The sequence below is a fragment of the Aulostomus chinensis genome, chromosome 3, assembly GCF_037954235.1.
Source record: "Aulostomus chinensis isolate RoL2024-O1b breed Wild chromosome 3, RoL_Achi_v1.0, whole genome shotgun sequence".
NCBI lineage: Eukaryota > Metazoa > Chordata > Actinopteri > Syngnathiformes > Aulostomidae > Aulostomus > Aulostomus chinensis.
In genome coordinates, this window is record NC_141322.1 from 10,188,171 (window position 1) to 10,202,116 (window position 13,946).

The 13,946-nt window shown below is 40.8% G+C and overlaps 1 protein-coding gene across 2 annotated transcripts in view; it reads right to left on the reverse strand.

Annotated features, from left to right (window-relative positions):
- Positions 1–13,214, reverse strand: part of cdh4 (cadherin 4, type 1, R-cadherin (retinal)) — a 265,718-nt gene extending 252,504 nt beyond the window's left edge. For both annotated transcript variants that reach the window (XM_086198562.1, XM_086198561.1), the window contains exons 1-2: positions 13,045–13,214; positions 11,891–12,002 (exon numbers count right to left, since the gene is read on the reverse strand). In XM_086198562.1, the coding sequence (XP_086054688.1) occupies positions 11,891–12,002; positions 13,045–13,098 (166 nt within the window). In that variant the 5' untranslated portion in view covers positions 13,099–13,214. The remainder of the gene's footprint in view (positions 1–11,890; positions 12,003–13,044) is intronic.
- Between the last annotated feature and the right edge of the window lie 732 nt (positions 13,215–13,946).

A 13,946-nucleotide genomic window follows, 5' to 3' on the forward strand; every position in this document is an offset into this window, starting at 1 on the left:
CTGGGTCTGATTCTGAACCATCTCACTCCATAACCCCATCCTAGGAACAAAGTAGCCGGTCAGAAGTGGACTAGGGCCATGGGTGGGTCTTCTGGATCCACCCAACATGTTATCTAACTTATTAAAAACACAAAAACAACCTCATGGACAGTCTCACAACTGAAGACCATCAAAACCATCCACTTTAGGGTTTTTAGCATTATGACTGACAGAGATACAATTGAAGTTGGCATGAACTGATACGCATTACGTCACTGTTTTGATGAAATATGAGACAACATAGGAGGCTGATTAAAGAGCAAAAACTGATAGTAACACACTCATTTCTTCATGTAATAGGCCTACTGTAGGTGTGTTGTATTTGCTTTTTGTAGTAGACTTCAAACATCCTGAGTGTTGGCAGTTATGAAGGCAGACAGCAGGAAGTTGAATGTTTCACGGCGCACAGGACTGTTATTGCTGGCAATGAGAGAGTACAGTAAACAGAACTGATGAAGTTGTCTCACAGTTCGACATCCCAATATCCACTGTTTATTCTATCCAAAAAGCATATTTGAAGATTTGCCGGCTTCCCACAGACACATATGCATCACAACAGGAAGGAGCATGGATCCATATTGTATATCCCTAAACAGGCAGCTGAATCTTCCCAGGACATTCCATTTGAAACACATTAAATGAATTTTCTCTTTGCTCTGATCAAAATTGTATTTTTCCATAAAACAAGCAGAAAAAAAAGTAGAAATGTACCTAGTTTGTATTATAACAATAAATTGAAAGTAATGATTTCCTTAAACCTAAATCGAAAGATTTTTGGGGCAGCAACACAAGGATACCTTTAAGCGGAAGTATAATCTCTGAATAACAAAGTACATAAAATCAATAGAAACATTGTACAGTGGCGTGATTCTAAATAAGTGAGACGACATGTAGCACAAGAAATAGTTCCCAGCAGTGGGTATCAACAAGTCACCATGCATGAACAAATAAGCCTGTATGCAGCCCACTTTTAAGCTCAAATTGACAGCAAATTGATACAATCCCATCCACAACGCGTCGCCGCTGTGGGAGATGCAATTTCTCTCTTTTTTTTTCATGATGGAGTCAGGATTTGTGTTTCTATTCCTTTTTATGGCGCCATCGTTTCCCAAACTGTTTCTTTATGTGCCTCGGAGGCTGCTGAGATATGAGACACCGTATATCTTTCAAGACCAAGGCTAATACAAACACACACACACACACACACACACACACAAACATACATACAGTTTCTTTACATGTTGCTAAATATGTGTAACATTGTTTTTGCAGTTTTAATGGAAATGAAACTATCCTGAAATAACATCTGAAATCCCTTCACATATGACTTTTGAACTTTTATTACAATATGAATATTTACTATGAGATCTGTTGGTTATCAACCACCAGTGAATATTCAGGTGCAGCCTAATTCAAACAATATGTCCTTTTCGTAGTCATCTATGTGCATGAGGCTGAGCAACAAGCATGGCAACAAGTGCAAATGATCTAGTTTTAAACAGAAATATTGAGAAATGTCAAAGCAGAAGGTTCCTCAATACCGCATATCAACACCAAAATGAACTGTCCAATAAATGTCACGATTTTGTACAGTTATAAGGTCAAATTTCATTTTAAAGTGTCTGAAAAGATTTTACTTTGAGCCATTCAATCTCAGCTGCTAAGATAAAATGACTGGGCCTCATTCATGAATGTGTACTTTTATTCTATTTGTTCTCTCGCAAAGAAATAAGAGGAGAATCTTCTTGAGTATGTTGATGAATCGTCCTTAGCAATGTTCAAGGAAACATCCCAGTGAGGACACCAGAAAAACCTGCAGTGTACAAACCAAAAAAGCCATTTAATAATTAACTAAATTTTAACAAACCTAGAAATAATACATTGCAGTTGTATGCCTCTGTAAAATATCCCTGTCAAAGAAATGTTGACCTTTGAACTTTGACCACCAAAGTCTTTACAGGTAACCTTTGAGCCTTAGTGGGAGTTTGTGAAAAATGTACTGAAATGCAATCAAGGCATCCTTGAGATTTTGCATTAAAAAGAATGAGCTATACTTTACAGATATGACAATGACCTTGACCCTTGCACTTCAAACACCAAAATCGTCTCAGTTCATGCTTGAGTCTCAGTGGTCATTTGTGTCAAATCTGAAAATGTCCTCAGTGTGGGATGTAACACATTAACAAAAGCAGGTTTGACTGACAGACAACCTGAAAACACAACGCTTCTGGCTCACAGCTATAGCTCTAGAGGTACAGAGAAAGGCATAAAAATTGAAGAGCTGAGGGTTGGTCAGTTGTGTCAAAAACTGCAAGAATAGCAATAGCAGACAGCCACACTAACTTCTGGTGAAAGATAATGCTGCAGACGATAACACCATTTCCAGCAACACGGTGATCCAACTTTACACCCACAAGCACCTTTCAGTGAAACAGTCGCAAACTCCCAATTTTCTGAAAGGTCCCAGCCCTCTTACTCAAGGCAAAACGTTACAGTGTCACAAAATGCAGCAACGCGTTCCTAAAGATGATGAGGAAAATTCATCTGTTAGCATCTCAAACTATTCGTTGAATATGGAGCAGTAAACAGAAACTAGCATGATAGAGGAAACGACATGAATTTCCCATGTTACCACAACATGTGTGTTTTTGTATGTATTTTATGTTGACAGGATGTTCATATATACATCTTACATTTATCCCATTCTGGTTAATGGGATATGTATATAATAACTTCAGGAAATTACTTCACATTTGGCACAAATATTCACAGGGACTCTAGGATGAAGCGAAAAGATTTTGGTGTTCAGGGCCAAAGGTCAGAGGCACAAAGGCGCAATGCTGTGTTTCTAATTCCTGTAAGGGCACTGCATATATATATATATATATACATATATATATATATATTTCTAGAATCTAGAAATTGCTTTTTCATCATTAGAAATGTTGAAAGCACAAAACACTAAAATGCTCTCTCTCTCTCCCTCTCTATAGGGTTTATCTCTCTCCCACGTCCCTCTTCTGTGTTTGCTAATGAGCTGTGAGATTGACAGCTGTATTACTGTGCTGGTTTGTAATCCTTTAATTTCTCCATTTAGGATGAAGGGCGGCCTGTAAATACACACACACACACACACACACACACACACACACACACACACAATGTGAACATTGTTAACATTTAGATAAATAAATGTGTGTTGTTGGAATATGAACAGGAGAATATGTTAAAAAAAGAGAGCAAGCAAGCGAGTGAGCGGGTGCCCTGATGAAATGCAGATTCCTGGCTGATAACACCAAAGGACAAAGGTGAGCACAAGCTCTTCTCTAATGAGGAACAGTTTTGAAGTTACACTTTATAGAACAGAGGCATTAGACAGTGCAGTCCTCTAAATAATAGAAGAGTGCAAGCTCTGTTGCTACACCCTAAAATACAGTTTGGCCCTCTGGCTTTAAGACAGCTTAGAAGGCTCTATGTGCAGAGTCAAGCCCAAAGTAAATCAATTTGATTGGGCCATATTTTTCATCTCCTCCAGTGTAGCCTGAGTGAGGACATGGCTGTTGGAGAACATGTGAGGTCAAGTGGCAGCACAAGGTCAAACTGCTTGGCCATAATTCATCAATAAGGCAAGAAGCTATATTTCACTATGAGTAACTGACAGGAATGTGGAGGTGGAGATGATGGTGAGCTTCATAATCAGGGAGTAAGCAGCCTCAGCTGGTTTTTTAAGTCGAAGAATGATTCACAAAAGCTAGGGGTATGACGACATGAAAAGGTGAATGAATATCAAAACGCATGCCTGAACTCTATCTTGCTATGGAGCTGTGCATCAAGCCCCATGGGTGTACGGTTTTGAGGCTGAAGCTGTGATCAATATTTGCAGGTAAAAACTTGCAAACTCCACATAGAAAGATCCCGTGCCTGAGCCGGGGCTCAAACTCGGAACCTTCTTGGTATGAGGCAACAGTGCTAACCACTGCACCACCGTGCCGCCCAATATATTGAACATTAATTAAGAAATGATTGAACTAAAGCAAGGTGAAAGGGGGAAAATACAGCAAATAGATAAATCCTGCCAATGGCCTACAGCAAACTTCAGAATCCAAGGTCTGCAAGTTAATCCAGATCATCTCCAAAAATCAATCACTTGATCCTTGTAAAATTACAGTCTAAAGTCCCTCTAAAATCTATCATTTAGTTTTTGAGTTATCCTGCTCACAAACTCACATGCTCTAATGATAACTTTATTTCCTACGTGGAAGAATTACAATAAAAGACACTTAGACAAAAATATACTTCTGACAATTCAGCCAGTAGCCCAGGAATAACTTTAGCTCTGTGTATGACATGCAATGTTCTGGGAAATGATTATAAATTCCAAGAATGTTCTTCCTAATGGTAGAATAATACAAAAAATGTTGGCTGACACAACAGATTAAAGATGACATATTCGACAGCGCAAACATTTTTACATAATAGGAACCTTATCTGAAATGATTTTGCATCCTTAATTTATTCTAAACAAGTTGTGGCTTGTGGCTAATGTTAGCCAATGCTTTGCCAGCTGGGAGGGGACACTCTTTACAGCTGACCTTGTTTGTTTGTCTGTAATACACAGCAAAACAGACTAGTAATCAGTCATTGTGACAGATGTATGCACTATTGTTTAAATCCATGCGTGTTGATTTTGTCATTTTTCATAAAGCACTACTTCATCTGCTGAAATGGATGAGCTGCCCCCAGTGTGAGTTAGCTACCTCCACATCCTCCTTCATCATCCTCCTCTCCCATTATTTAGGACTGAAGGGTCTGAGGACGTGAATCCTCCCCACTGCCTATATGACAGAGATTCACTCCAGACTTGATAGAAATCATAGCTGTAAGTGCTACATAAGACTCTAAACAATCAGGCTGGGATGGATCGAGGCAAACTGAAAGGAAATAGCGAGTAGTGAAAACATAGGTGGAACATAGAAATGATAGCAGTCTACTTTGGATGTAAACTCATACTTTTTATCTTCCTATTACTATCTTCTTGGTTGAAGAGAGTCTGACATGACTTAAAGCCACTTCAAAAATGAAACACTGAACAGCAACAACTTCTACCTCATGATAAACGCAATTGAAAATTGGCTCAAGCTGAGCTTCTCCACATTATTTTCTGAGAGGCTTGCTCTACCTCCCGTCTTGCCTGTTTCTTTTGCGGGGCATGGTCGTAAAACCCCTTTCTTTATTTCCAGTTGTAATAATTATCAATCCACTAGTATGACACCAGCATAAACATTATCATAACAATCCAGCAGGGTAACGTGCAAGAACAATTAGAGCTGAAGAAAGAATCTCGATGCTGAAATCCTGATTTGTATTCAGATGCATGTAAATCCTGGAGCCTTGAGGATGGGGAAAAAGCCTTGTAATGAACTGGTAAATTGTGAGTCACACTTACAGCTAAAAGGTCAAAAAGAGGTCCCGTATTGTGAAAACAGTTCATTTTTGCACTGCAACAAAAAGCCAATACAGTCTTAATCAGGACCAGTGATCGTTAAAGAACGCTGAGCTGCGTGGCACTTATAGGAATTGATCGAGTGAGAGAGTGATCAATTAAAATACGGTATCCCATAAAAAATTAATTTAGTATTCACAGAATACGCCACCAGCAAGGCTACATAAGACTGCACACTGCTATGTTCCTTAGCTTTGCGTGCTTGAGAGGCTTCTATCATGTGTTTCTGAGGAGTGTGAACCAAGGTCAACATTTTTTTTAACATCTTAACTCCTCTTTTTCCACCAATGACTCAGAAGTACCTTCGTTCTGCCTTTTTTATATAATCACTTTATGATTTCACCCAGACCCGGCAGGTCTTACAGATGCAATCTCGCTGAAAATATCACGATTACCTCAATTGGAAGGTCAGAATTCAGGGCACAATTAGCTCACTTCTTTTTCCCCTCAGAAAATGTTGATTTACATAACCTCACCCATTCTATCGCAGAGGTCTTCTAGTAACTGCAGTCAAAGGTGTTGGGTTTGAGAGCATCGAAGTGAAGAATCATGATGTCTCTGTGGGGACCAGCAATTAAACTATCTGGTGGTTTGATGAAACTGCATGAAAAACACGCCATGACCCAACAACCAGCCATCGGACTAAAGCCTATACCAGTACACAGCGAGGGGAGCTCAGTAGAGATCAGTGCAGTAGAACTAATAAAATTACACAGAAGAGCTGACAAGAGGCAAGAATAATTCTGCTGACAGATGCTTTTCCACATATCAAATCTTTTTTTTTTCAAATATATCTGCAGAGGAAACTACTAAAAAACAGGAAGAAATGCGTTGTGCTGTGTCATGTACTGTATCTTGGGTGGCTCGCTTGATGGAACTGTCTTGGCATGGATGTCATGTTGTAGGGAGTTTGAGGGATATAGGAGCGTAGCTTGCTTTGCTAAGAAGGCAGAAGAGATAAAGAGAAATGATGTGGCTCATCTTCTGTACCTGTATTCTATCAGCTTGCCACAGACTGCAGGTCCTGGCTGCAGAGATGAAAGACTCTCGGGAGGACAAGAGAGACGTCGATGAGTCAGACGGAAAATGGCATCCCGCTTATCAAATGCATGGAAATATAATCCCCACCCCCTCAGTTCTTGGGTCTGGACATTCTTATGAAAGCCCTGTCACTTTGGATGGTAGGTTAGGAGTTCTCAGCGGCACACAGCGAGCGCTGAGCTGAGCTGGCTGTTTCAAAGCAGATATGGCTCCTTGCCAGATTTTACTTCTGAAGACTAATTGGGGTCATGTAACAAGTCATTTCATATGTGTATCTTTTAGAGAAGGAATTAAACAATAGGAAATCCATGCTGAAAGTTTAAAACTGCCAGAGGCATGATCCTCCTTAAAATAATCTTTCAGATTAAAGAGCAGCCTTTGTAATTTTTTTCACAAAATAATTGCAAAAAGAATCAGCCTTGGTAAAATGCAAGCAAGAGAGAGATTCAAGGTAAACAGAGGGTCTGGAAGTTCATTCTCCCTCGAAGGGTAGAGTGAGGTTAAGATGTCAAAGCATCAGCTTCAAGAAAAAGATTGAATGTTTGATCAGGAGTGAGACCTACTGTCTTTTGAGGTATTGTTTTTGGCAGAAATTTTCAGTCAAGCCTGTAGATGAAAATACCTGTTTACCTGTAAACCTCATAGTTTTATTCAAATTTCCAGATTAAATGACTTTGCTGTCCATATTAAAACAGCAGAGTCATTGCATGACAGTCGAACTTTAGTCACATTTGAGTCTCCATTTAAAAGCCACAAAAGCTATTTCTTTTGACTGTCACCTGACGTAGAATAACTGCAGTACTTACCGTATATTTAATTGATGAAGTTCTAGTCTGATTAAGAGCATTTGGCCTCATTCATAAAATGTTCACACATTTCCTACACACCTTTTTTTTAGCCCTCCATTTAGTCTTACAGATTGGAAATAAAGCCTGATGGCGAGTCCCTGCTCACTCCTGAAATCTATTCATGTACCTCTTGTAACTGCCAATCTTCCAGGCTTAAAAAGGCTTTAATATGACAGGAGATACACAATAGATGTCAGGAGTTACAAATATCCACCAGGCTTTGCTTCCTGTCTGTAAGATGGGGTGGAGGGTGAAGGAACTGACATTTTTTTTTTTTTTTTGGTTTTCACTAAGAGCGTTTCATGAATGAGCTAAGGCTCATTGCTGTTTATTATGGTACATTTTAATGAAAAGTTATATATTTAAAGCTAACAGTTGGGTACACTCACTATCACATAGACAGTCTCACAACTACACATTTGCTCACACCACAACTCTTGTGCAAACCCTGCTGTGTCCAATAATGACCCACTGAGTCATTACCTATAACTGTTTTTCCACCTGCACACAGCTGAATGTCCATCATGATTTTTATTATCACAGATATATTTTATTTCGTGTAAAAAAAAAAAAAAAAAGTTTGTTGATGAATATTTTTCTTGGCAAAATAACCACTGATCTTTTGTGTTTCTGCTCATGCTATACATGAGTACGTATATGTACAGTAATGACCTGATACTGGAATTTTACAATCTTTATCTGTTCTGAATACTTGACATCTGTGGTCCAAATCTCTTTGTCTTAAGTTGACTCCTCTATTGATTAAATGTTTTTGTTTTTTCAGAATGAAGGTCTAAGGAGAGTTTACAGTATGCGCTTGATTTTCTGATAAGTACAATTCACTTGACTTGCAGTATTCAAGAATACATTAAGATCTCATCATTGTTTGGGATTTTTTTAATGAAATTTACCCATAAAATAGCTGTCCTCTGCAGTTCTAAAACCCTCTTATAAAAAACTGACACTGACTTTACTTTAAAAAGTAATTTTCTCTTGTCATGAAAAGTTAAAGCAAAGTATGCATTGAGACAGGCCGCTAAATCACACATTGAGCGGTTTTCTCCAATGTCAAACGCAAGAAAAACTTAGCTTAACTGAGTTTTGAATTTTTAATATGTGTGTGCTTGTGTGCGTGCGTGCGTGCGTGCGTGCGTGCGTGCGTGCGTGCGTGCATGCGTGCGTGCGTGCATGTGTGTGTGTGTGTGTGTGTGCGTGCGTAGACCACATCCCCTTGTTCGTTTTCCTAGTCGTGTTCCTAGGTGTCTGTTCCGGCTCTTGGAGTGAGGTGATGGTTTACACAGCGATGTGCAATCACTGGAATACTTCTTTATACGGCTTATCTGTCCGCAGCGGGGATCTGCACGAGGCACGACTCAAGCCTGACTGTCTGCTTGCCTGTGCGCCACAGCCTCCCCCTCCAATCCTGACCCAGTGCTCAGACAAACATCTCCACAGAAGCATGGAATGATTTATTCAGCACAACTTAGTGGCAGCAAAGAGATTATTGAGTTAGTTAAACAAAGGTCTTTTATGGTTGACCACAAACCTATAACAGGCTTTCAAACCTATAAAGCCAGCAAAGAATGACCAAAGAGGGCACAGAATGATGCCTTATATTTCAAAAATGACCATTCTGGTCTCCACCAGACACTTCACTTGTATCTAAAGCATGTCAAGGAAAGTAGTGAGCAGATACTTATTGGTTATAAAAGGTCACAAGGCAGGCAGTTTGGAGGTAGAGATGAGTGGTACATTGGGAACTGCAAACACTATATTTCATGGAATTATTTGCAGTAATGATACAAAACAGAATCATAAAACTATCTTTTTGGGCAACAGTCACAGCCAGTCCTCAGAGTCAAGCACCAGATAATGAGCCAAAATAGTGTTCCTGACAATCAGATACTCTGAACAATATCGATTAAATGGGCTTCAAAAAATGTTGAATTCCAGTAAGAATTTAAACAATTAACCCTCCACTGTAAATACTTGGAAATAGTGTATACATATATTTCCATCCATCAATCCATCCATTTTCGACTGCTTATCCTGTTAAGGGTCGAAAGGGAGCTGGAGTCTATCCCAGCTGCTGCGAGAGGCGGGGTTCACCAGTCCATCACAGGGCCGACACATATAGACAAACAACCATTCACACTCACAGCCACACCTACGGTCAATTTATTGAATATGGTCAGTATTTGCAAACCACACTGAGTCTGTTTGTGACTCGCTGGGCATGAGTAAAACACATTTTGTGTGTTTGTAAGGTTTTGGCTTGATTTTAACTCCATACGTCTGGGTCACACTGTACCTGCTGGGCCACAGCTCCCTGGTCCTTCCCCATCGCTCACTTTCTCCAGGGACACAACAGGCACAGCCCACAGCGATCCAGCAACCCCTTAACCACCACTGTAACATCTACACCATCCCTCATACCAGCCCAGGGCCATTCATTTCCCTTGGAAAGTGACAGTTTCAGGTTATACATAGCGTGGCGTTAGTATTTAAGGCTTCCTCTTGCTTACTGTCCCACTGTATCAGAAACAGGCCTTCAGTTAGGCCGGCCACTGCACATTAATCACTGCATGTAAGCTGGTGTAGCCCCTACCTCTTTGAGTGGCCAGTTGGAATGACAGCATGGCTCTCAGAATGAAAAAGAACAAACATAAGGACAGAGAAAGTGAACGAGATAAAAACGTGAAACAGAGGTAATCTTGGATCAAAGCTCCACATTAGCTAGATCTAATAGAAACACTTGAGCTGTACTGTAACACACAGAAACAGTCATGATATGGATTATGACGAGATTTATTATCTGCGTTTAACCCACCCTCAATGGAGCGGTGGACTATTAAAGGGTATTCTTAGGAGTGTAAAATTCTGCCATGCCGAACTCAGCCAAACCCAACTTGAAAAATAAAATGTGATTTTTTTTTTCCCCCCTTATTAAAAAGATCTGCACCAAATTGCAACAGGTTCTTTTTTGACTGATACTCAACCAAGGTTGGTGAAATTTGTCCACATAGTTTTTGAATAATCGTGCGCCGAGAGAAAAATCCTATTAAAACATCACCATCTTGGCGGTGGCGATACAGGGCCGTAAACTCACATTACCTGCTAACAAACACCAGCAGTGAGCGGGAGAAACTAACACGGTATCTGTCTAGTAGACACATCCCACTCTGTTAACGATGTTAGGGTCAGTAAGGACACCTCAGCCCATTTCCAAACAGGCAGAAACCTTGAGCCTCCAGCCCCTTCAGGCAAACTCGCTCCCCACTGACTGGCCACACTGTCCTTGTCAGCCTCCTACATAACAAAGTAACATCCAGAATAACTCAATTGTTTTGCTCTGAGCTGCAAAATGCTCAAACAGCTGTTACAATGAGAGTGCCATTTCCTCCTGGCAAATAGCATTTTATGTAACAACGGACAAATATTTGGCTACAAAAGCAACGTGTCGGGGGAGAGCTCGGATTATTGTACACTGTTGCTGTGCTCTTACCAGATACAGTGTGAGAAACAGGGAAGAAAGAGGGGCAAATGTGCACCAACCAAATGTTAGGCCCACATCATAAACCCTTGATTCTCATGACATAAAGAGAATGGATGTGAAATGTACCGAAATGCTGGCTCTCCCTTCATTTCATCATCTTGCAGTTCCAGAAGTTCAGAGGTTTATAATATTATCCCTGATACAGAAGCCCATTTGGTGAATATCAGGTTTTGTTTGTCCGTCAGTTATGCAAATTGGGACACTCGTATGTGGCTGCAAGGGATTTTTTTTTACCAGCAAATAGAAGAGACATTCCAAAGGAACTACAGCATAATTTTACATGGCAGGAGATGAACCTCACAGTAGACGCAGCGCGCTGCCTGCGCTGGAAAGAAATGGAGCGAATGAAAACGTAATTGAATTCTTCTGAAAAGCAGGAAGAATAAAAGGACTGGAAAATGTATTACAAATGAACACTGGGAAGAAAGAGAAAGTTTTGGCCATCCAGCTGTGAACATGCAGAAGAGGCAACCATTAAATGGGGCTGGGCAATGAAAAGAAAGGAAATGTTTTGTTTTAATAGTGATCACTGACAGCTGTCCATCAATCAGTGCAGCTCCATATCAAAAGAATTTCACATCTGCTGTTACATCAATTTTAACTACATCACAAGATTTTTTTCAACTCCAAGCTGTGTTCATTTGTGTCAATATATGCACATCTGAACACAAAATGAGGTGCTTATGTTGCGCAGCCACGGCCAGAGAGTGCTCTGACCTTCTATGAGGGTGATGGAGAGCCACGCACCGTAATATATCCCGACACACACACACACACACACACACACACACACACACACACACACACACACACACCCCTCTCGCACACACTTACTCAATCACAGTATGAGGCCGAAGGCACATCTGAGCAAAGACCATAAATGAGATCCAGCAGCAGACGTACCTTTGAGGATGCCCTGGCCACGCAGCACCTCTCTTGGGACAATCACTGTGTAGAAGTTCTGGGAGAATCCTGATCTACATGGAGCTTTCAGGGGCTGGACTGCCTTACTCCCCTGTGGGGTAAAACAGAACAGCCTGTTAAAGCAATGGCAAATTGACTTGTGGCCACAGGATCACAGGCTCATCTCACAGCTTTTCCAGCCTCATATTGAACCATGCAGTCTCTCTGGCAACACAGTGATTTTTGACAGCAATTGGACCTCCACAGTCAGGAAATCAGCGTTTAGAGCTAAAGACACCTGTTCTCAATCACTATGGGGAAACAACAGACATCATAAACACTTGATAATGGTGATGATCATCATCACCACAGACACTGTAATTGTGATCATCATGAAAATGATGACACAAGTGATTATAATAACAATAATGATAACCATTACACCAGTGATGGCAAGCAAGAAATGTTTAAATTAAGGCAGATGCACACACATGGGCACACACAAACACTCACACACCAATGATCATTATTCACAATACACTGCTGCATCCATCTCAGTCATCCTGTCAGTTTATGGATTTCATAGAGAAACGTTGCACTTTGTTACAAAACATACTCAGCTCAATATGTCAGCACTGACAAATTGGGCGGGTTGCCCAAGTTTTTAAACAAATATAAGATATACTATTTACAAATAATTTTCTACATAGTTGGCTTATAAATTGTAAACAGGTAAAAACCTAATGATAAACTCCCCCAAAATACTAATTCATGCCAAAACTGAAGATGAGAAATGGCGGTGCGTAAATGAATTCTAAGTTGATGAGAGCCAACAGAAAGATCCCGCTACAGAAGCCACTCTGCAGCGGCGCACTGCAGTTTATTTATGTTAGAGGATGAGGACGCGCAGTAAGAGAGTGACCAGTGATCTTTCCAACCGCAGTCACACGAAAATATATGTGACCTATAAAGTCATCCGATTACACACATCCCGGTGATTTCAGCGCAACACTGCAGGTTGAAATTGAACCCTTGGCAGCCACTCGTGGGCTCCTGCAGCGCGCTGCAAAGCCTGAGTAAGCACTACAGCAGTGCAGCACTTCTTCCACGGTACTGTCAGTCGACACAGATGGGAAGAAATTAACTCATCTTACCAAGGATGCTCCCACAAGTAAGGTGTATGCCAGGATGACGCAGCCGACGTTCATCTTTGCAAAACCGCGCGATTGGAGAAGAGAGAAAAAAGATTCACCAGAATACACCTCAGTAATTCCCGGAACCCAGTATCTTCTTGTCGGGTGCTGAGTGAGAGACCGTCCCTACTTGTCTGTCTGGCGTAAAAGTGCCGCTGAGACAGAGATGCTGCGCTCCATCCAGAGAAAGCCGGTGCCCATTGGATGATAGCGTCACTACAACTCCTCCTCCAAGAGCGGGGCAGGCATGGCAGTGAGTCTGTCTGCCTGTGATGTCCTGCACACTTCGGGGATCTAGTGGTGGATAAACGCATTTTCCGGGCCATTTAGATTCATATTTTGGCTTCAGACGGAGCAAATGTGGGTCCAGCGAGGTGATTGACAACCAGCCATCCGAGTCCTTTCATGTGTCCATCAGCAACTTGGACTCTATTTCACACCCTAGTTACCCCCACTGCCCCTGATGCTCAGAGCTGCAGAGTTACGGTTTTTTTTTCTTTCTTTATCATTATCAAAAGTGATAGACGTTTGTGGTGATTGTGGGGTTCAAATGAAATGGTGTGGTGAATGAAGGGAAAATAGACCTATTTCTTTTTGTGTGTGAAATCATCTGTTTCATTCTAACAAAGCAGCTGAAGATTCAGTGGATTGTCCCATTTATTGAGGATTATTCAGGCTCTTTTTTAATGCCTATATACAATTATTAGACTGCGTACTTTACAACTGTCTGTAATAAGAGCTTAGGATACGATATATGTGAACTGCGCCTTTAACTGGTCCTCAATTTCATAATGTTGACATTTCCAAAGCTTCTGATCTGCGCCTCAATTTCCATATCTGAGAGGTCATGACAATTTAATCCC